General features: G+C 29.4%; 2 protein-coding genes across 3 annotated transcripts in view; both read right to left on the bottom strand.

The window, feature by feature from the left end:
* LOC135963344 (facilitated trehalose transporter Tret1-like) overlaps positions 1-23,122 on the bottom strand; it is a 109,102-nt gene that overhangs the window by 38,909 nt on the left and 47,071 nt on the right. The window lies entirely within an intron of this gene.
* Positions 4,737-23,122, bottom strand: part of LOC135963343 (facilitated trehalose transporter Tret1-2 homolog) — a 56,299-nt gene continuing 37,913 nt past the window's right edge. For both annotated transcript variants that reach the window (XM_065515151.1, XM_065515150.1), the window contains exons 2-7: positions 21,059-21,173; positions 20,846-20,995; positions 13,823-13,879; positions 12,678-12,806; positions 12,357-12,601; positions 4,737-7,072 (exon numbers count right to left, since the gene is read on the bottom strand). In XM_065515151.1, the coding sequence (XP_065371223.1) occupies positions 6,299-7,072; positions 12,357-12,601; positions 12,678-12,806; positions 13,823-13,879; positions 20,846-20,995; positions 21,059-21,173 (1,470 nt within the window). In that variant the 3' untranslated portion in view covers positions 4,737-6,298. The remainder of the gene's footprint in view (positions 7,073-12,356; positions 12,602-12,677; positions 12,807-13,822; positions 13,880-20,845; positions 20,996-21,058; positions 21,174-23,122) is intronic.

A 23,122-nucleotide genomic window follows, 5' to 3' on the forward strand; every position in this document is an offset into this window, starting at 1 on the left:
TATATATTATGGATCGTTATAGATAGCGAAGTCGATATAGCCATGTTCGTCTGTCCGTCTGTATGTTGAAATAAACTTTGCGTAGAACCCAAATAACTTACATACATGATTCATATATCAATATATCAGGAATTCTTCCGGCTCGGTTGCTATTTAAAATCGACAAAATTGGCCCACAAATGGCTGAGATATAAGGAAAAAACCGGGACAACCTCGATTTTTGCCCTAGTTTTGATCTATATCTGGATTACTAAGTGGATATCTAATGATAGACATTTTAAAGTCCATTGTAACGATGGATATAAGGCTATAGTAAGTTGGACCTACAATCAAAATCGGGAAAAATATTTTTTAAGCCAAATTTTTTTTTTCATCAAAAAAATTTTTTTTTGTCATAAATTATTTTTCCAAAATTTTTTTTTAAAAATTCGAAAAACATTTTTTTTAAAAAAATTAAATTTTGTTTACCTAAAAATATTTAAAAAAAAATAATTTTTAAGTATAATTTGATGAAGGGTATATAGATTCGGCACAGCCGAATATAGCTCTCTTACTTGTTTTGCTTCAATTTGTTATTATAACTCCGAAACTACTGAACCCTTTACGAAAAAAATTAAAAACATATTGGGCCATCTAAAATCGGTTACTATATTTTGATATCGAATATGTGATTTGAGAATTCTTACCCTAAAGTTGTATTTTACATAAAAAAATAGGCGTTTTTTGAATGGACTTGGTCCACTCGGTATCAAAAACTGTAAATTTTTTTTTTCATTTAAAATATTTGATAAAAATTTTGCTTTTCAAAAAGTATAAATTTCTTATACATCATCTTAGAAATTTTTTGTGATAACTTAAAAAGGAAAAAGGTACTTTTTCACAAAAAATTAGCCAAAAATTGCCTTTTGAACATTTTTTAAATTCGAATGCATATAACTTTGGTCTATCTGACACATACATGAATTGTACTCCAATAAAGGAAAATTGGAGAAATCGGGAATATTTGGATCCGCTGTTATCGAAAAGCTAGAGTAGGGTGGGTAAAAATGTTGAAAATTTAATTTTCAAATACGATTATTTCTATATATGTATTTTTTTCGGAACACAAAGGATGAAATAGGATCGTTTTAAAAATGTAACATACCCGAGGTGTCCCACTTTGTGGACCCTTTGTCGCTCTCCTGGGGGGTACATGAGGACCAAGTTCAAAACTTTAACTCGGCAACACTTCCTCTTTGTGCATGTGAAATTTCATTCAAATCGGACTTACCGTTTAGAATTTATATATTTTTTTCCCTCTATTTTTATACCCTTCACCATCGTGTGAAGGGTATATATAAGTTTGTCATTCCGTTTGTAATTTCTACATTTTTCATTTCCGACGCTATAAAGTATATATTCTGGATCCTTATAGATAGCAGATCGATTAAGCCATATCCGTCTGTCTGTCTGTTGAAATCAACATTCCGAATCATGTTACATACACGATTCATACATCAATATCTCCGGAATTCTTCCGGCTCGGTTGCTATTTAAGGAAAAAACCAGGACAACCTCGATTTTTGACCTATGTATATCTGGATTACTAAGTCATTAATATAGACAATATGGATATCTAATGATAAATATTTCAAAGACCTTTGCAATGACGTATATAAGACCATAGTAAGTTGGATCTACAATGAAAAAATCGGAAAAAATATTTTTTGGAAAAAAAAATTTTGTTTACCTAAAAATATTTAAAATATTTATTTTGAAGTATAATTTGGTGAAGAGTATATAAGATTCTGCACAGCCGCATGTGTGTCGTTGAAAAGGAACTCCAATTTCTGGATTAACAGCGAAGAAGAGGCTAAAATATTTCACTCAAAATTAAATAAAAAAGCGACATTGTATTCACAAACTTAATGCAGCTGATTATATACACTGAATCAATTAAGTCTCCGTACAGAAATACTTGTAATATAAACTAGCAATTTATGGTCACTTTTCAATACATATTTAAAAATTTTTTTTAATTAATTTTATAAACTAGAAACCAACATAAAAAAATACAAACATTTTCATTAAAAATTTACATAAATTCAATAATTGTACTAAAAGTATCACCAAAAAAGTCTCCGTACATTTGACCGTTTTAAGGCAAGGAACCCCAATATTAAAATTAATTGCATTTAATATGTGGTAGGTCCTCCTTTCTGAGCAATTGCAGCATTTAAATGGAATGGACCAGCTTTGTTGTTGTCAGGGAATGCAAAAATAAGCAAATTTCAATGGATAGAAATAAAATTATTATTTGCCTGCAAAATGAAGGGAAAAGTCTAACTGAAATCAATAATATTGTAAAAAGACCACGCTCTTCCAATCAGTACGTTATTCAAGAGTGCAAAAAAACCGAAACAATGGCAAATAAACCAGGAAATCACCGTCCAAGAAAACTAGACCACCACTTAGGGAGAAAAATTGTACGATTTGTAGAAGGTAATCCAAAAATTAGCGCATGTGTAATTGATGGAAAAATCAAAACTAGTGATGAATTAACGGTAAACCCCCAAACTGTAAGAAACGCTATTAAACTAAATGTATACGATGGTCAGGTAAGCCGTAAGAAGCCGCTTGTTCGAAAAGTGAACATGAGAAAGAGATTGGATTACGCTATTGACCATATTGATAAAGATTTTTTTTTTAATCGAATTTTTTTAGCGATGGAAGTAAATATAATATTTTTGGTTCTAATGGAAGAAAAATGGTATGGAAAAAGCCAAATACTGAAATGGATCCGAAGCATTTGACGCTAACCGTAAAGCATGGAGGAGGTAACGTAATTGGTTGGAGTTGCATGGCTTCATCTGGGATGGGAAATCTTATTTTTATTGAAAAGACGATGGATAAATATGCATACCTTAATATATTAAAAAAAACTTAAAACAAAGTGATGCAAAAATTATGGTTGGGACGTTTGTATTGCTTCCAATAAGACAACGATCCCAAACACACCTCTGGATTAGTAAGGAATGTCTTATTTATAATGTTCCTAAGCAATTAAATTGCCCAGCTGAGTCACCTGATCTCAACCCGATTGAGCATCTATGGAATCACTTGGAAAGAAAGAGTCTTCAGCACAATATATCGAGTAAAGATAAGCTAAAAGCTGAAGAGTGTTATAAAATAGATTTCCTAACAACAACAAAGCTGGTACATTCCATGCACTGCCATTTAAATGCTACAATTGCTCAGAAAGGAGGACCTACCACATATTAAATGCAATTAATTTTAATATTGGGGTTCCTTGCCTTAAAACGGTCAACTGTACGGAGACTTTTTTGGTGATACTTTTAGTACAATTATTGAATTTATGTTAATTTTTATGTTTTTAATGAAAATGTTTGTATTTGTTTTATGTTGATTTCTAGTTTATAAAATTTTTTATAAAATTAATTTAAAAACATTTTAAATATGTATTGAAAAGTGACCATAAATTGCTAGTTTATATTACAAGTATTTTTGTACGGAGACTTAATTGATTCAGTGTAGCTGCTACAATTTTCGTGGAAAAATTAAATGAATTCATATCAATGAAAAAACTCACCAATGAGATAATGGAGATTAAACTGACATTTCTTTAAATTGTTTACCTGAGAGCAGTTTGCCTTAATTCTGAAAACGTTATTGTGAAAGTCTGTCCACCAAATTGGACGATATTGAAGCATATAGGGTTATGCAAATATGAAGCTTTCCGAGGATCGTTGCTTTGCCTTTTTAGAATTTTTTACTCAAATCTAATTTTTTTTTAAAAATTGGCCAAGTTTGGATAGGTCTGGGGGGTGTTGTGTCCGCTTAAGTGATCCACAGCTCAGTCGGATCACAAATGAGTTTTTAAAAAAATTGAGATCCGAGGTGACCAACTTTGAGGGGCAGCGCACTGGACCCATGGTTCCAGAGATACCGAATTATTTCCAAATAAATAAACGTTTCTAAACCACTGTGCATTGTTGAGGAAACGAATACTCATCATAGGATAAGGTGTCTTTCATGAACTATTCGAACTATCGGACACTGAAGTAGATCAATTATGACACCTTTAAAATAAAGTATTACGCATATTTCAGCTTATTTCACTAAAACCTTAATTGGAAATTGAAAAATGTTAGCCATTCATTCCATAAATCCACTCCCAGCATCAAATTATTTAGCTTCATTCAAATACATACTTATATTTACAGAATTCATTCAACTTCTGAATAACTTAATTTTAGTTAATTCAAATCTAATAAAAACTGAATTAAAATACTTTTGATTTACAAAATGAATTGAAAAAATTTTACTCAAGCCTTTTTATAATAGATTTGTATTGAAGAAAATTTTAATCATTATTTCCATAAAAAATTAATTCTCAATGAAATGAAGTCAATAAATTCGAAATACAAAGGAATTAAGCCTATTAATTCTAATTAATTCATAATGAATTTATTAACGGAATGTTCTTAACCATAAAATTTAATTTGATTTAAAAAATTACATTAAGAATTAATTCTTTCCAATCTTTGGTTCCAAATCCTAAACAATGTCATTAAATTTTATTTGAATACTAATTTATCAAGAAGCCTTACTAATTTATCTTATAACATCATCAAATTTGTATAGTTACAAAACCAAGATTTGTTCAGAACTCTCCATCATTTGTTTCTCAATTTATAACAAATTGACCCCATCAGTAAATAAAGAAACTCATCACATTATTGTTATTTGGTTTAACCAAAATACAAATTTCTTTATTTTTACAAAATCAGAATTAATATTAATAATAAGTAAATTTATAATTAATAACTTTTACATTGTTATACCCTTCAGCTTCGTGAGAAGGGTATATATAAGTTTGTCATTCCGTTTGTAATTTCTACATTTTTCATTTCCGACCCTATAAAGTATATATATTCTGGATCCTTATAGATAGCGGAGTCGATTAAGCCATGTCCGTCTGTCTGTCTGTCTGTCTGTCTGTCTGTCTGTCTGTCTGTCTGTCTGTCTGTCTGTCCGTCTGTCTGTCTGTCTGTTGAAATCAATTTTCTGAAGGCCCCAGATATCTCCGGGATCCAAATCTTCAACAATTCTGTCAGACATACTTTCGAGAATTTTGCTATTTAAAATCAGCAAAATCCGTCCATAAATAACGGAGATATGAGCAAAAATCCGAGACAACCTCTGAAAATTTCATCAAAAAACACAATGTATTGCATGCTTTGACAAAAAAACAACAAAACGTATGCTTGGATGTGCAAGCTTTGTGTATTTTGTTTTTTTTTTGTGTTTTGTTTCTTTTGGCGTTGTTGTTGTTTTTTATACAACTAAAGTTTAGTTTGGTTGTGTGTTGGTTTTTTTGACAAAAAATCAACAAATCGTATGTTTGAATGTGCAGGCTTTGCGTATTTTGTTTCTTTTGGCGTTGTTGTTGTTTTTTATACAATTAAACGTATGTTTGGATGGATGTGTGTTGGTTTCATTGCCTTGCGTATTTTGTTTTTTCTTTTGGTGTTTTGTTTCGTTTGGCGTTGTTGTTGTTTTTTGTGTTCTTGATAAATTTAGGATGCTGTACGCTGAAAGTGGGCAATGTACATACATATATACTAATTATAAAAAATAATAATGCATCCACAACAAAGGTGAAGGGTATATAAGATTCGGCATAGCCGAATATAGCACTCTTACTTGTTTTTTATTCATTTTTTTTTTCATTCTAACTTTTTGTCACTAAACAATTAAACTTAAAAATAGTGTAAATATTTGCACATTACAGTTTGTTTCTTTTGAATAAATTAATAAATAACGAAAATAAACATACGTTAATAAGTATTTAGACAAAATTATGAACTAAAAATAACTTAAAAATAACAACAACAAAAAATAATAATGCAATATTAAAATAATAAAATAAATTTGAACAGAGACAGCTAATTTATGATGTAAATATTTTACTATTAAGACAAATTTAGAAAAAAAACTTTACAATTTTGTTACAATCATTATGAAGTTATAAATAAATTATTTTTGTTAACTTCCTTAATCTTTTATTACGTATAAATGTAACTAAACTATTTGCGAATTGTTGGGGTTCTACTAACTAAATTTTTGGTTAATCGATTTTAGTTGTATTTTGGTGGTAAGCTGTTTTATTTACAAATTAAAAATGTATCTAAGCTAAAGACTACAACAAAATTATTAATTAAAAATGATTACAAACTAATTGAAAAACATAAAAAAATGAAAATGAAAATAAAAATAAAATAATCTCTGCAATAGTTTATTTATCACCACCCAACCACATTTGAATTTGAGCTGAACTTTTGCCTTTTGTCTCCAACACCATTGAGTACACATAGATGGTGGCACCAAGCATGCAAACAGCAAAGAACCAAAATGTCATATCAGAACCCCAGGCGTTTATCATGGAACCAAAGGTTTTTGTCACACAAAACACCGAAAACCAATTGGACATGACAGTCAAAGCCACAGCCGTTGCCTTAACATCAGGCAAGAAAAGTTCACCCATCATTAGCCAGGGCACCGGACCATAGCCCACCGAAAACGTTACCATAAACAAGACCACAGAGAGTAGAGGCAGCCAGCCTATTGAGGAAACATCTTTTCCATTATCTTTCATATTGAAATAGGCACCCAAAATGACCAAGCAAATGGTCACAATGGTACTACTGAAAAGCAACAAAGACTTGCGTCCGGCTCTTTCAATTAAGAACGACGAAGCCAAAGTCATTACGACCTGTACCAAGCCCACAATTATTGAGCAAATTGAAGGATCTAAAGTACTGCCGGCTGACTGAAAAATGGGCACTGTATAAAAGATGACAGCGTTAACGCCCGAAAACTGCTGGAAGAACATAAGCAGCATAGAAATGATGAGACCACGACGAGCAGCAGGTATACGATAGAGATCCATGACTGAGGCATTACCACCGGCCTGATCCAGTTCAGCTTGTATTTGTTGAATGGCTGAGCGTGAATCACAATAACGTCCCCAGAGAAATTTAAGCGCTAAAGCGGCATCACCACGGCGGCCCTAGAATGAGAGAGAGAGGAAAAAAATTGTTAATGGGATATATAGATAGAAACGTTTTATATTTATTCCAAAAAGATCTTAATATTATGTCTCACAGTGTGATAGAAAAAACAAGTAAGAGAGCTATATTCGGCTGTGCCTAATTGTATATACCCTTCACCAAATTATACTTCAAAATAAAAATTTTAAATATTTTTAGGTAAACAAAATTTATTTTTTTTTCCAAAGTTTTTTTTTCATTTTTTGAAAACAAATTTTTTCGATTTGTTTTTTAAAATAATTTTTTTATATATAATTTTTTTAAATTTAAATTTTTTTTTTTTTGGTTTTTCCAACTTACTATAGTATATAAGACTATAGAAAGTTGGACCTAGAATGGGTCAAAATCGGAAAAAATATTTTTTAACCCGAATTTTTGGTAAAAAAAAAAAACATTCGGGTTAAAAAATATATATGTCATTACCAGGGAAACCGGAAATATGCTCTAAAAAAAGCGCTTTAAATATGCAGTAAAAACTTTAAAATATGCTCTTAAAATTTAAAAAATATGCTCTTAAAAAAACAAACTTTTACATAATTTTTAACCAAAAAATATACAATTCATTTCTAAAAAGGTAAAGTAACATAAAATAAACAAAAATAACATGAACTAAAAGAAGTATAACAAAAAATAAATACAACATAAAAACTATAGGAACTTAAGCTATGAAAAGGCCTCGAGAGGTATTTTTTGATGATATCTATATATATAAAAATGAAATGGTCCATGTATGTAATGCAGCGAAATGCAAACTCACACCACTACAGTTTTTAGATATTGTAGTTGTATGAGTTGAGAATTATTCTCTGGCAGAAACAAAAACAAATAGCTGAAATAAACAAACATAAAAGCGTAACACAACCTGCTTCTATCAATGCTCATGCGAGACCAGTGATGTTATATACTTTTTTAAGAAGTCTTTACGTAGCCCGAAAAAAATCCCTATTTTTCCCTACGCGCTCAAAAGATTGTCTCTACAAAAATCCCTACAACTTTCAAATGATAATTCGTATATCAATGCAAATAATACCCTTTGTGTTTGATGTATTTTATATATATATGGGGGTATACCAACTTTTGAAACCAAGGTTAGTCCTATAGGATAGTAGTTTAGACACAATTTTTCAACAATATCGCTCAAGAACTCTCTGAAAATTTGACATTTTGGCCATACAGGTGTTATTTCTCATCCCTGTAACTTATTACCTATTGTTCATAGCAAAATTTGTCCTAAATAATTTAGAACTATTTCTTCAATCTTTCGAAAAAAAATTAAAAAAAAAATATTTTTGATTTTTCTTTTTGCAAAATCAAAAACTTTTTTGACTTTTTTTTTGAAAAGAAAGCATTGGTATTTTCCTCGAATAGCTTTTTGGTCGTTTAGTGGGATGCGAGTTGGATATCTATCAAAATAATTTTTTTTTTGTAACTCAAAACATACAAACGTACATACAGTGAGCCTCAAAAGTGATTAAACACCAAAAATTATTTGATTTTTTTTAAGATAATGAAAATCCTAAAATCTATCCATCGATTAAATTTTGAAAGTTTCGGTTTGATGCAGATTGAGTTGAATAATAGATTCAGTCCTGAAAAAAGAAGATTTAAGTCGGAATATAATGATTTTTATGATCTTAAAAAAATCAAAAAAATTCACTGGTCTTTTTGTTTGTGGTACTTTTTGGTTTCCTCAAAGCGTGTCGAGGAGTCTGAAAAATACGAAGAGTTCATTCTGCTGAATATATGTATTATATTATATACATATAAATATAAAAAACAATATTTTACAAATCTACTATAAAATCAAAGCTGAAATGGCGGCAAGCGATCATTCAAAGACATTTGATATTTTGTAATATTGCCGAATCAAGAATTTTATTAGTATGTAGTCACAGATAACAAAAGGGATGCGAAATTAATATATTTCTCCCACATTATTGAAAAGTCCCTACATTTTAATGATTTCAACAAATCTGTCATTTTTTCCCTACGGCCATTTTTTTAGCAGAAAATCCCTACGAATAGGGATTTTTCCCTACGTATAACATCACTGTGCGAGACTGACTGTTTTTGTACAATGCATGGTGTAATGATGTACAAGGTGACATTAATCAAACAGCTGATTATTTTTTTGCTCGAGTTTGTTTACAACTTCAATCTTGTCAAAATTTTTTTTTGCTGTAGTTTGTATACATTATGTCAGTTGTTTTTGACACTATAAAAGTTATTTGTTTTTGTATTGTTGTATTTGTTGCAGTAACGCATACACCTTATAATCATTACGCCATGGTACAATGTGTGTGCTTGCGTACATGTGAAAATAAAAAGAACAGAGCTCATTTGAGAGCTCACTGCATCTCGCTGATGTAATGGCATCACGTGAGAACAGCTGGAGCGATTATTTTTTTATTCGATTCGAAATTTTCAGGAGATGGTTTGTAAAGAAAAAATATTTAAAAATTCCGGGAAAAACTCGGAAATTTTTTTTGAGTCCAGTCAACAGCAATAAAAACACCCTAAAGTATGCAGCACAAATTTTTATTTGCAAATAAATAAGAACAGGCAGGTGTATGTGGGTTGGAGAAACATGAAGAACTAACATTAGGAAATAGCTACCGGGTCGGTCAACTAGTTTTATATAAATATAAAGTCACTTCTTCAATTAAGGTTATTATTGCAATAAATTACAAAATATTGACTTAAATTTTCAAATAAAAATCGTTGTCTATTGGATCTGAAAACATTTTTATAGATAGAAAATGTTCTTTCGACATCATAGGAGCAAATTTAAAAGACAATATTTCTTTAACACTTAGAGCGGTTAAGTTTGAATTAGAACTTAAATTTGAAGTTTAGATGGCGCTATTATTAAAATAGTGCTTTTTTATATTAAAACATGTAAGAGAGCTATATTCGGCTGTGCCGAATCTTATATACCCTTCACCAAATTAAACTTCAAAATAAAAAATTTTAATATTTTTAGGTGAAAAAAATTTTTTTTTTATTTTTTGGAAAAAAAATTTCGAATTGTTTTTTTTAAATTAAATTTTTTTTTTTTAAATTTAAAAAAAAAAATTTTAATTTTTTCTATTTTTTCAATTTTGAATTTTAAACAAAGGAAGTAAAAACCTGTAACAACAGCGAAAAATATGTAAGAAAAAATTAGTTTTTGATAAAGTCAAAAATGCTAATAAACAGTAAAATATGCTCTAAAAACTCAAAAATATGACATAAATATGTTCTTAAAACAAATATATGCAAAAATATGCATTTAAGGGTAAAATATGCAAAAATATGCACTAACAAATCGATGCCAAAATTCTTAAATAGTTCTGAAACGTGTAAATATCTTATCCATGAGCTCATTAGACTCACCAGAAAAAACATGCATTTGCATATTTTGGTTTCCCTGGTCATTACAAAGGAAATATCTATCATTAGATATCCATATTGTCTATAGTAATGACTTAGTAATCCAGATATAGCTAAAACAAGTATTCGGCTGTGCCGAATCTTATATACCATTCACCAAATTATACTTCAAAATTTTAAATATTTTTAGGTAAACAAAATTTAATTTTTTTCCAGTTGTTTTTTTAATTTTATGGAAAAATTTTTAAATTTTTTCGATTGTTATCTTAATTTTTTTTTTATATTTAATTTTTTTTTTTTTTAATTTAAATTTTTTTTTTTGTTTTTTCAATTTTTTTTGTGAAAAGAAAATTCTGGTTAAAATTTTTTTTCCGATTTTGACCCAACTTACTATGGTCTTATATACGTCGTTGCAAATGTCTTTGAAATATCTATCATTAGATATCCATATTGTCTATATTAATGTCTTAGTAATCCAGATATAGGTCAGAAATAGGTCAAAAATCGAGGTTGTCTTGGTTTTTTCCTCATATCTCAGCCATTTGTGAACCGATTTTGCTGATTTTAAATAGCAAAATTCTCGAAAGCATGTCTGACAGAATTATTGAAGATTTGGATCCCGAAGATATCTGGGGTCTTCAGAAAATTGATTTCAACAGACAGACATACATACATACGGACATGGCTTAATCGACTCCGCTATCTATAAGGATCCAGAATCGGAATGACAAACCTATATATACCCTTCTCACGAAGGTGAAGGGTATAAAAATGTGTCACAAAAATCAAGGTTGTCATGGTTTTTTCCTCATATCTCAGCCATTTGTCTACCGATTTTCTGGATTTTAGATAGCAACCGAGTCGGAAGAATTCCGGAGATAATGATGTATGAATAGTGTATGTAAGTTATTTGGGGGCTACGGAAAGTTGATTTCAGCAGACAGACAGACGGACATGGCTTAATCGACTCCGCTATATAAGGATCCAGAATATATATACTTTATAGGGTCGGAAATGAAAAATGTAGAAATTAGAAACGGAATGACAAACTTATATATAGCCTTCTCACGAAGGTGAAGGGTATAAAAATAGAGGGAAATAAATATGTAACTTCTAAACGGTAGGTTCGATTTGAATGAAATTTCAGATGCACAAAGAGGATGTGTTGTCGACTTTAAGTTTTTACCTTGGCCTTATGGGCCCACCAGGGTCGCGACCAAGGGTCCTCAAAGTAGGACACCTCGCGTATGTTACAATTTTAAAACGATCCTCTTTCTTCGTTTGTGACAAAAAAAAAATTACATAGGTAGAATCTCCTCGTCAAGCACTACAAAAAACCTCGTCGTACCTATCAATTACACAGGTCAACAGCAAAAAAGGCTTCACTAACCACTATATATATCAATGGTAAAATTTTTGAATTCTATGGATAGATTTTTTAAAAAAAATTTTTTTTCTAAAATTGTAATAATAACTCCGAAACTACTGACCCAATTAAAACGCAATATATAAAAAGGCTATGTGAATTTGAACTTTTCTAAGTTTACTTTAATAATATCGAACTAACCATTTTTGAGTTATCATAAATTATGTGGAGAAACATCTAAAAAAAAAAAAAAAATTTACAAAAAAAAAAATTTTTAAAAAAATGTCTTCATAGAATTTAAAATTTGGACCATATACTGGACCATATACATTAAAATTGTGTAGTGGTTTAAAAAGCCCGTAAAAATAAATGTGGGATGAAGTTTAAAGAAACTTGTTTCTATTAAAGAAAAGTTTGGACCACATTCAAACTATATTTATAAAACTATCTGCTACATGCATGGAGATGATTTGATTTACAGTTATAAAAATATAAATTAATTTTACCTTTTTCAATAAATATGTTGGGGTCTCCGGCAAGAAAAGCATGCCCACAAATAAACCCAATGGCACCATCAAACACAACACACTCAATGTGGTCCAGGATACAATAGCACCAAACACATACACCAAAAGAATGCCAACACTCAACAACAACTGGAAAAGAGTACCCAATGTACCTCTTATACTGTCTTCAGCGATTTCCGAAATGTACATGGGAGCAACAACACAGAAACTGCCAGTAGCCAAACCTAAAAAAAATAGAAGAATGGTGGAATGATGGTTAGCAGCCCCGACTAGTAGTTGAAGTAGTTTAGAAGTACTTACCAATAGTAAAACGTGCAAAATATAACATGCTAGCAGATTCGGCGAAAATAATACAAATCCAGGCGACAATAAAGGGAATATCCATAACCAAAGCAGTGTAACGTCTACCAATAGCATCAGCAATATAACCTGGGAGATAATAAATTAAAGTTAAAAAATATTTAAATCGGAAAAATAAACTTAACACTATTGTGTATCACTAAACTGAATTTTAAAATATTTTTTTTGGTATAAAAACTGTCAGAATATCTTTCTGATTTAGAAACTTTTAAAGAGTCGGCAATTACAAAATCTTGACCTAATAAAGGGTGTTTAATGAGACAGAAAACTTTAAATTAACAGCACTGTTTTCTCTGTGACAGCTGTTTTGACAGTTCTCGATTGTTTTGAGGTTAGTTTGGTTTGACAACCACGCCAGAGTAATGTTTGCAAATTGTTCGGGCAAACTCATTGGGCATTACGTGCATTTTATGGTGCTCACGATCGTCCATTAGAGCGATTAATTCGAGAAACTATGGATCGTTTGCGGAACACGTTTCGGAATACTATATTGATGATATGAAGAGTAGCATTGATGATGATCCAAACTAGTGTCCATCCACTTTATGGAACATTTTGCGTTAGAATCTTGGTTAGCGTGTTTATAAGATTCAGCTCGTGCAGGAATTGAAGCCTCGCGATAATCGCACCGTACATTTTGTGAATAACTCAGCGTTTGGTGCGCTTTATGGGCCGGTGAAATCATTGGTCCATATGTCTTCATAAATATCTGTGGTCAGAATGTCAACAGTCAACGGTACAGAGACATGCTACCGCAATTGGGAGGCAGAATTGTGGTAACACAGCTCGCGATGCCATCAATTTACTGAGAGTAACATTTGACGAACGAATAATTTCAAGAAAGGGACCTCTTAACTGGCCACTTCGATCATGTGATTTGACCCCATTAGATTATTTTATTTGGGGATATATAAAGTACCAGGTCTATGAAGATAAACCAGAAACGTTAAAAACTTTTTCTCTGTTTTATTTCAATTTAAAGTTCTCCGCCTCTATAAAAAACACCCTTTAGTTTCAAAATCTTAAATGTTTGGCATAAAAAATCGGTTTTGAACGAACTTTACAATTATAACATTAAATCTTACTTGTTGGTAAAGCACCCAAAAAGGCTCCTATGGCCAGCAAGGAACTAACCCAGGTCTCTGTAAAAGAAATGAATTATTTATTTAATTAATTAATAAATACATATTTACATTATATAAACAAATTTATGACAACATTTTCTATTTGCTAAAACATTTTCAATTATCACTGTGGCATTTGTCATTTGTTTGATTTTGTAATCTTCAAATAGAGTTTTTTTTATTTAATTAAATTATCAAGGTTTTTACCCTTGATTGATTGATTTTCGTATTTTATTTATTAAATGATAAAACAATTCTGTTCAAGTTTCATTTAATTTTCGAGTGCTGCAATTCAGATGGCAATTTGCTGTGGAAAATTATTGAACTTCTCAAGATAAATTCATTTGTCTAGGTTGTTAAACGTTTTCGGAATTTTTGTTGAAATAAAATATATTTTTTAAAAAAAAAAAAAAATAACTAATTTTACTACGACTAATTCGTTTACGATCTCCTTTCAATTTACAAATTTTCAATGCATATCGCCTTTATTCTGTCCTTTTTATCAGTTTCCGGTTTAAACATTATTGTGTTAAACTAATTTGTTATTTATAGTTTGAAGTGCAATTCCAGGCCCATTAAACATATAAAGGAAACCATACATTTTTTTTTTAAATTTTTGGCTAAAAAAAATATTTTGGTGAAAAACCCCATTATACGGAGACCTTCAAGAGTGAGTAAACACTAGGGTATTCAATTAATCGGGTTACTGGTTTAATCGGTTAACCGAGCAAATAATTAATCGGGGTTTATATTTATTCGGTTAATAATCGGTTAATTTTAAATTATTCGATTAACCGAATAATGTCTATTTTAATTTTAAATTGAAAATAAAACCACGAATTTTTTTACAAAAACATAAAAAACAAACAAAAATGGAAAATAAGTTAAAGTGCAAAAAAATGAATTTCGGTTAATCGGTTAACCGACACACATTAATCGGTTTATTTTTTATTTGAAAATCTTTTTTTATTTGTTAATCGGTTAACCGATTAACGGTTAATCGATTGAATACCCCAGTAAACACCCAAAATTAATTGATTTTTTTTAAGATAGTGAAAATCCTATAATCTATTCATCGATTAAAATTTAAAAGATTCGGTTTGTTGGAGATTGTTCTGAATAATATATTAGGTTCTGAAAAACAAAAGATTTAAGGACTATAATGATTTTCATGATCTTAAAAAATCAAAAAATTCACTGGTGTTTAATCACTTTTGAGGTCCAAACTGCTATGGCGTCGATTGTTTTTTAAATTTTTTTTTTTAAATTTTAAAAATATTTTTTAAAGAATTTTAATTTTTTTTTTGTTTTTTAAATTTTTTTTTAATATTTAGCGAAAAAAAAAACTTTTCGTGAAAAAAAAAATTCGGGTTAAAAACTATTTTTTCCGATTTTGACCCATTGTAGGTCCAACTTACTATGGTTTTATATACGTCGTTGCAAATGCCTTTGATATATCTATCATTAGATACGTCGTTGCAAATGCCTTTGATATATCTATCATTAGATATCCATATTGTCTATATTATTGACTTAGTAATCCAGATATAGGTCAAAATCGAGATTGTCCTGGTTTTTTCCTTATATCTGAGCCATTTGTGAACCGATTTTAAATAGCAAACCGAGCCGGAAGAATTCCGCAGATATTGATGTATGAATCCTGTATGCAAGTTATTTGGGGGCTTCGGAAAGTTGACAGACAGACGGACATGGCATAATCGACTCCGCTATCTATGAGGATCCGGAATATATAGGGTCGGAAAATTATATTGTGGAAATTACAAACGGAATGACAAACTTATATATACCCTTCTCACGAAGGTGAAGGGTATACAAATCGAGGTTGTCGTGGTTTTTTACTTATATCTCAGCCATTAATGATCCGATTTTCCCGAATTTATATAGTAACCGAACCTGGACTGTAGTGGCAATATTGTTGTATTTATCATATATGTAACTTATTTGTTGTTTTTTGTAGAGTTGTATTTATTATAGAATTGAGACTACCTGTAAATAAATTAGGCATGATTATTTATTTCGCCATAGAACAAAGCCCATGCGAACATTTGCTAACTACTTTAGAATACCTCAAAAAAAATTCCACTTATTTAAGAATGTATTAAATAATTGTTGGCACAAACATTTCACTTCCCTAAGTTGTATAAACAACCTGTATTTGTTTATTTATTGACAATTTTCTATGTACATAGATAAAAACAAACACGTAAAATGACTAATTTATTCAGACGTCTTAAGATGATGACGCCAATTTGTACCTTTGGACCGATAATGAATTTAAACCAATAAGACTAATGTTTTCTAATGACAACTGTGAAATACGCAGCTCTTGACCTTCAGAATATCTAGAAATTAACAAAATTTCCTATTTTCGGAATATTTACTTACATCCGTATAGTGAGAAATAATTTGGTTATTTTTTTTTTTTTTTTTGTCTTTAGAACCAGTTCTTATTTGTGTGATATTCGAGACGTTCCCAACCAAATTATAGAATGAATTTTATTGGACCAAAATTATATTTCTATTTTGAAAAATATAGCCAGTAAGAAGTGATTTTAAAAAATAAAAAATACTTATCTCCACATTTTTTTTAAATTCGTTGGTTATACTCTGGTATACAAAAAAAAATATTAAAATCTTTTGCTACTTTTGTAAAAGATCGAATTATTTAGGAGTTACTATTTTCCCCATATTCAAGTACGATTATTAAAGTTAACGGTGGTTTACTAAGCATATTTTTCAAACAATATATGCCCTCTTTCGAAAAATTATTGACTAAAATAAATTACTGAAATTTTAAAAGAAATACATTTTTGCTCATTTCCTTAGTGTGGGGGACCTAACTTGACCTAACATACTTTCTTACTTGTTCTTTTAATTTTTTATGATAAATAACATTATGGTCCAATTTGGTCAGATAACATCTGGATAACACACAAACGTTATTGCATGTAATTAGGGTTTTTAATTTCCCGACCTTGATACCCGGGAATCGGGAAATTTGTTTATACATTCCCGGGTACCCGACTATTCCCGAAATATATAATGACACTGTAAATTAGGAATATTATAGCCAAATTTCATAAAAAAAACTTAGTGTTATAATTATTAAAAATCAGAGCTTCGAATTAATTAATAACATTTGAGCTCAATTCACTAAAATCTTAATCCGTAATTAAAGAATGTCAGCCTTTCATTCCATAAATCCATTCATAATATTGAATTTTTTAGATTCATTTCAAAGCCTTTTTTAAACTGAATTAATTTTAAAGTTAATTACTAACAGAATTTATTCAAACTTTGAATGATTAAATTTTTGTTAAATCAACATGAATTTAAATAATGAATTCAATTTTTAAATTTTCATACGAAAAACCCCAAATAAATAATAATAAGCGGTTTTTTTGGTGAAAAAAATAGAGTTCTAACTTGTTTTCTATGTATTTTCATCAGTTTTTAATTCCCGGGATTCCCGACTATAAATCCCGAGAATCGGGTAGTGAAAAATTGGCAAAATTCCCGGGAAATTTGTACCGGGAATTCCCGGGATAAAAACCCTACATGTAATAGATAACACAGGTCAACAGCAAAAAAAGGCTTCACTAAACACTATATAGATTTGATGCATAATGATTACAAAAGTACAAAAATGGTAAAATTTTTGACTTCTATGGATAGATTTTTTTTTGTTTAATTTTTTTTCTAAAATTGTGAATATTTTTAGATGTTTCTCCACATCATTTATGATAACTCAAAGAGAGTTAGTCCGATATTATTTAAGTAAACTTAGAAAACTTAAAATTTACATAACCTTTAATCTGTTTTATATTGCGTTTTATTCGGCTCAGTAGTTTCGGAGTTATAATAACAACTTGAAGCAAAAAATATATTTTTTACGTGTAAAAATATTAAATTGTACATAGCATGACGAAAATGTTTTCAACATTCAATCATTAAAAAAAAGAACATTAACTACTCAATTTTATGTATATCAAACAAAAAAGTAAAATTTTGTGAAAATGAGCGAGTTCACTTAATTGTAAATAAATTCGAAAACAATCAATCGATTTTTATCATCGATATCTCATTTTGTTCCTATTGCATGTGGCTTTGCGATAAAATAACAAATCTAAACAATTTCTGCCGTTTTCGATTTTTCATGATTTTTTTAAAATAAAAAAGTTTGTTATTTTCACGCAAAAAATATATTTTTTGTTTCAATTTGTTATTATAACTTCGAAACTACTGAGCCAATTGAAACGCAATATATATGTGAACATTTTTAGATAGCATTGGGAAAATTTTTTCAGAATTCAACCATTAAAAAAAAGAACATTATCTACTCAATTTTATGTGTATTAAACAAAAAAGTTAAATTTTGTGAAAATTAGCGAAATCACGATTTATCTAATTTTGTTGCTATTATACGTGGGTTTACGATAAAGCAATAAAACTGAACAATTTCTGCCGTTTTTGATTTTTCATGAGTTTTAAATTTTTTTGCTTCAATGTGTTATTATAACTTCGAAACTACTGAGCCGATTAAAACGCAATATATATACGGATAAAAGGTTAACATTTCTAAGTTTATTTTAATATCAATCTCATTTTCAACGTGCTGAAATGTCTATTGGATCACATACATACATACCGTAACACAGGTTGGGGACCACCATGTCTCAGGACATGAGGGCATCAATGAGAGTGAAAATGCTGACGAATGTGCAATAATCAGGTCGCCCCAAAACGAATATGCAAGGCTCCACAAAAAAAGTGTTAATTAATCTGAATCCTCTAAACTACTGGAACAAGTTTTTGTAACTACACCATTTCCATTTGTATTTCAGAATTTTTAATTTATACTTAAACAATTTCTAATTGTATTTCAGAATTTGTCCAATTGTTTTTCAGAAATTTATATTTGTATTTCAGAAATTAGCATTGGTATTGCTATTAGAATTTCCTGAAATACAAATTGAAATTTCTGAAATACAATTGGAAAATTCTGAAATATAATTGGAAAAGTCTGAAATATAAATGGAAAATTCTGAACTATAATTGGAAATTTCAGAACTTCAATTGGAATTTTCTGAAATATAATTAGAAATTTCTGAAATACAATTGGAAATGGTGTAGATATAGTCGACTTTAACTTTGTCCTCCTCTACACGCAGAGAAAAAATATAATTGGGCATGGTTACTGTAACCATTTAAATAGTGTTACAAGATTTTTAACAATATTATAGTCACAGTAACTATTTACATGATTGTGGTCACCATAATATGGTTAATTTATGATTCACATGATTGTATCAACCATATATATGGTTACAGTAATCAAATATATGTTTGTGGCAACCATACTTATGATGAATAATTTTATCATAATATGTTGTTCTCAGATTATGATAAGCCTTAAGCCGAGAGCAACATAATATGATAAGTCCTTCATCATATGAATGGTTGTCACAAACATATATTTGTTTACTGTAACCGTATATATGGTTGATACAATCATGTGAATCGTAAATTAACCATATTATGGTTACCACAATCATGTAAATGGTTACTGTGACTATAATATAGTTAAAAAACTTGTAACAATATTGAAATGGTTACAGTAACCATGCCCAACTATATTTTTTCTCTGCGTGTACAATTCGTTCATACATTATTTTTCAATCGGACTTGTAGTTTAAAATATTCAAATTTATTATCACTTATTTTAGATCCCCCACTGTGCGACATTCATAACGATGAATGTGTATTCGAAGAGGCGCTACACCGCTGCCTCTTGTAGAATTTCCAGAATGCCAGGCACTCAAAACTAATTTCTTTTTTTTTTGCTACTTTAATTTAAATCATATTTGTGAGGAATAGCAATTTGTGTGACCATCATAATGTTCATCCAAAATGTGTGTATAATAGACTTTTAAACTTAAACTGACTCATAACTCGGAAATAACTTCAGAGCCACTAATCAATTTTTATTTAATTTTAACTTATTTAATTTTAACATACTCGTACATATTTGCGTTAGATAATTGAAGAAACGATATCATTCTCCAAACGTGGCGCCCTAAAGGTAAAATATCGGTTAAATTTTTTAAACAATTTCAGCATAGTGTTTTATTTGCACACTTCAAACTTAATTCAATTAAAAGAAATTCAATTTTGCGGTAAATAAATACTTCACATTGGCAATGGTTCAACGATTACTCACTAACAACAGTCGTAGGTAAATCATAAACACGCGTTGCATTTGTGTTGCATGAATTGTTATAACGAGAAATTATAATTTGAAGTGTTCACACATGCTGGTAGAAAATTAAAGGAATTAATTGTTAATAGATTTGAGAATAAGCAGAAACATTAAGTGACAGTAGGTTATAAAATTCAATGTATTTTTCTAATGAAAACATACATTTGCAGCTCTAGGAAATAGATAAATAATAATAGTTTTTGAATTGAATTACGTTAATTTGATATCAAAGAAAATGCTAGTTATATAGAGTAGAGTATATTGTATATATACATATATTGTTATGTATAAATGTATATAGAGAGACAGTTAGATGACATATGTACTACTGTAGTCATGAAAATTATTTATTTAATATCAAATTGACATTATAACACCAACCATCCACACAAGTGCAAGTGCAAGTGGTAAGGAAACTTAACACTTTAACAAACACAACTCATAGTAAACTGCAGCACTTTAGAAATCATATCCCAGTTATATTTTCCATTTGGACTGTGATTTACAGAAATACTACCTATTAAATAGTGTAATCACTTGAAAAGTATTTACAAACAAAACTTTTTGTGTAATACTTTAATTGAGCTAGAGAAATCATTATAGTATTTGTTTGACACTTGAAAATTTAATCACAGTTAAATTGAGTGATAATTTTCGTTTTATATTTCATTTATATTTTCCGCATTAATTCATTTGTGACTTACGTTGGCTTAAAGTCAATTGTAAGTGGGATGCATTAGTATCGGTTGAGTTGCTGACGGTTGTATTTGAGTTCGGATCAGGGGCACTGATTTGTGGTAGTACGGGTGAGGTCCAGGCTAGAGCTGTACCCGCTGCTACAGAACCAAGACATACTGAAAGTAGCGAGACAATTCTATAGTCTGTGTTTTATTGCAATTTATTTACTGTTTACTCACCTATCAAGGCAGCCACATATTGCATTTTCTTAGAAGTCTTAACCACACCATCTTGCAGAGGATCATACAGCATGGGATTGCGGGCATTTGGATCACCATCTTCTTGGCTGACAGTCTTAAAAAAAAGAAAGAAAAAAAAAACATTTTTAATTTAAAAAAATTAATAAGAATATAACACAAATCTGCTAACCCCTGTACAATTAATTTTGTTTTTTTTAGTTTAAAAATTCTTTAATTATTTTTCCCAAAGTCCCACTGTACATTTTTGTTTATGTGAATTAAACAATCTACAAAAATAACAATAAAACTAATGTAGTTTATCTTATTTCTTTTATCAAAACACTTCCTTCTTTTATTAATTCTTTTAATTTGATTCAAAAATAAAATCAATCACAATGAAATTCTTTCAAAAATTTGTTCGTCTAAAACAATTTCAGACTTTGTTCTCTAATTGTAAAGTTCAAGTTTACTTGTTTTGTTTTTAATTTAAAAATAAATTTCAAATAGAAAATACACACAATTAATGATAAAATGCTTTTCTGTCTGTAAGGTATGCACTGCAGCAACAACAATAAAACAAAAATAAAAAAAGATTAAAATAAAATCTTTGTACCACTGTAAAGTGTAATTTTAAATGAAATTGTTGGCGTATTGCACGTGCTGAAAACAACAAAAACAAATACAAAGATACAGAGGCAGAGAAAGAGACAGAGACAGACAAATCAAAACGTCAGTGACTAAATGGCGCCAAAGTTTCAAATATTTGCAAAAATTTTATTTAAAGGAAGTGAAGTAAACTAAACTAATTTTATATTTTCAAACAATTTTAATGCAATTTTGTTTTAATTTAATTGCCAATATTTTTAATAAATTTCTTATGAAATTTATTTTATTATTTTGAAATTTTTAATCTGACGTATATTTTTAATTTTATTTTTGTTTTTGTTATTTTCTTCGCAATTTTTTTTGGCTTTTGTCCATCTACGCAATAATAGATAAAACTTAAATTGTGGTGTTTTTGTGATGGCGACAATTTTTGTTTATCACAATTATTTAACACTTGAGACAACCGTTTTAAATTTAAATATTGAAAACAGTTTTAAAATATAGATAGTTTAAAATATGTTTACTGTTCCTTTCATATATTCATTTCATTCCTAAAAAAAAAAAAACTATTTACAACAAAATTAAATTTAGATATGGAAATGCGTTTAAAAAAATTAAAAAAACTGGAGTGATTTTTAAAAAAAAAATGTTTTAGTAAAATTACTAATTTTCTTAGACGTTTCTCCACATAATTATAGATGGAAAATGGGTAAAAACCCAATTGGTAAATAACCGTTAAAATGGGTAAATTGGGTAAAAACGGGTAAATACCCAGGTGTTTACTAAAAATGTGGGTAAAAACTATCTTGAAGATTATGTGGAACAGAAAAACATTGGATGGTTCAAGAGAATGATTTTTTTTATTTAATTTTATAAAGAAAAAGATAAAATTGTACATAGTAGTTGTAAAATAAAGGCCTGAAGACTTCTTATTCACTGTCGCTGAAACTTTCAATATTAGTTTCACTTGGGAAATAATCAAAAATAGTATGAGTTGTCGGTGAAGAATGAATTATTCCAGTAGAAGTGGATGGTATATCATCAAATGATTCAGAAGAACTGATATCGTCCTCATCTGGCACTTGTAGAAAAATGTTTCCATATTTTTTCATTTCTTGGTCTTCCCATGTTAAAACCTAAAAACTATTTATGAAAATTTGTTGCATTTTACAACTACTAGCACAATAAACACATACCTTCTAGCGGAATTACAAATTTAATTCGCCATTTTGAATGTTTTTTAGTTTCTAATATGAATAAAAATATTTTTAGGTTTGATTGACATTCAGTTTATGAAAATATTTTGATATTAAAATCATTTTATATAAATACACAAGAAAATATTAAAAAAAGAAATATACCTGGTATTTACCCAGTATTTACCCATACATCGTGTAAATAACGGGTAGAATCCCATCTATACACATAATTAATGATAAATAAAAAACGGTTAGTAAA

The sequence above is a fragment of the Calliphora vicina genome, chromosome 1, assembly GCF_958450345.1.
Source record: "Calliphora vicina chromosome 1, idCalVici1.1, whole genome shotgun sequence".
NCBI lineage: Eukaryota > Metazoa > Arthropoda > Insecta > Diptera > Calliphoridae > Calliphora > Calliphora vicina.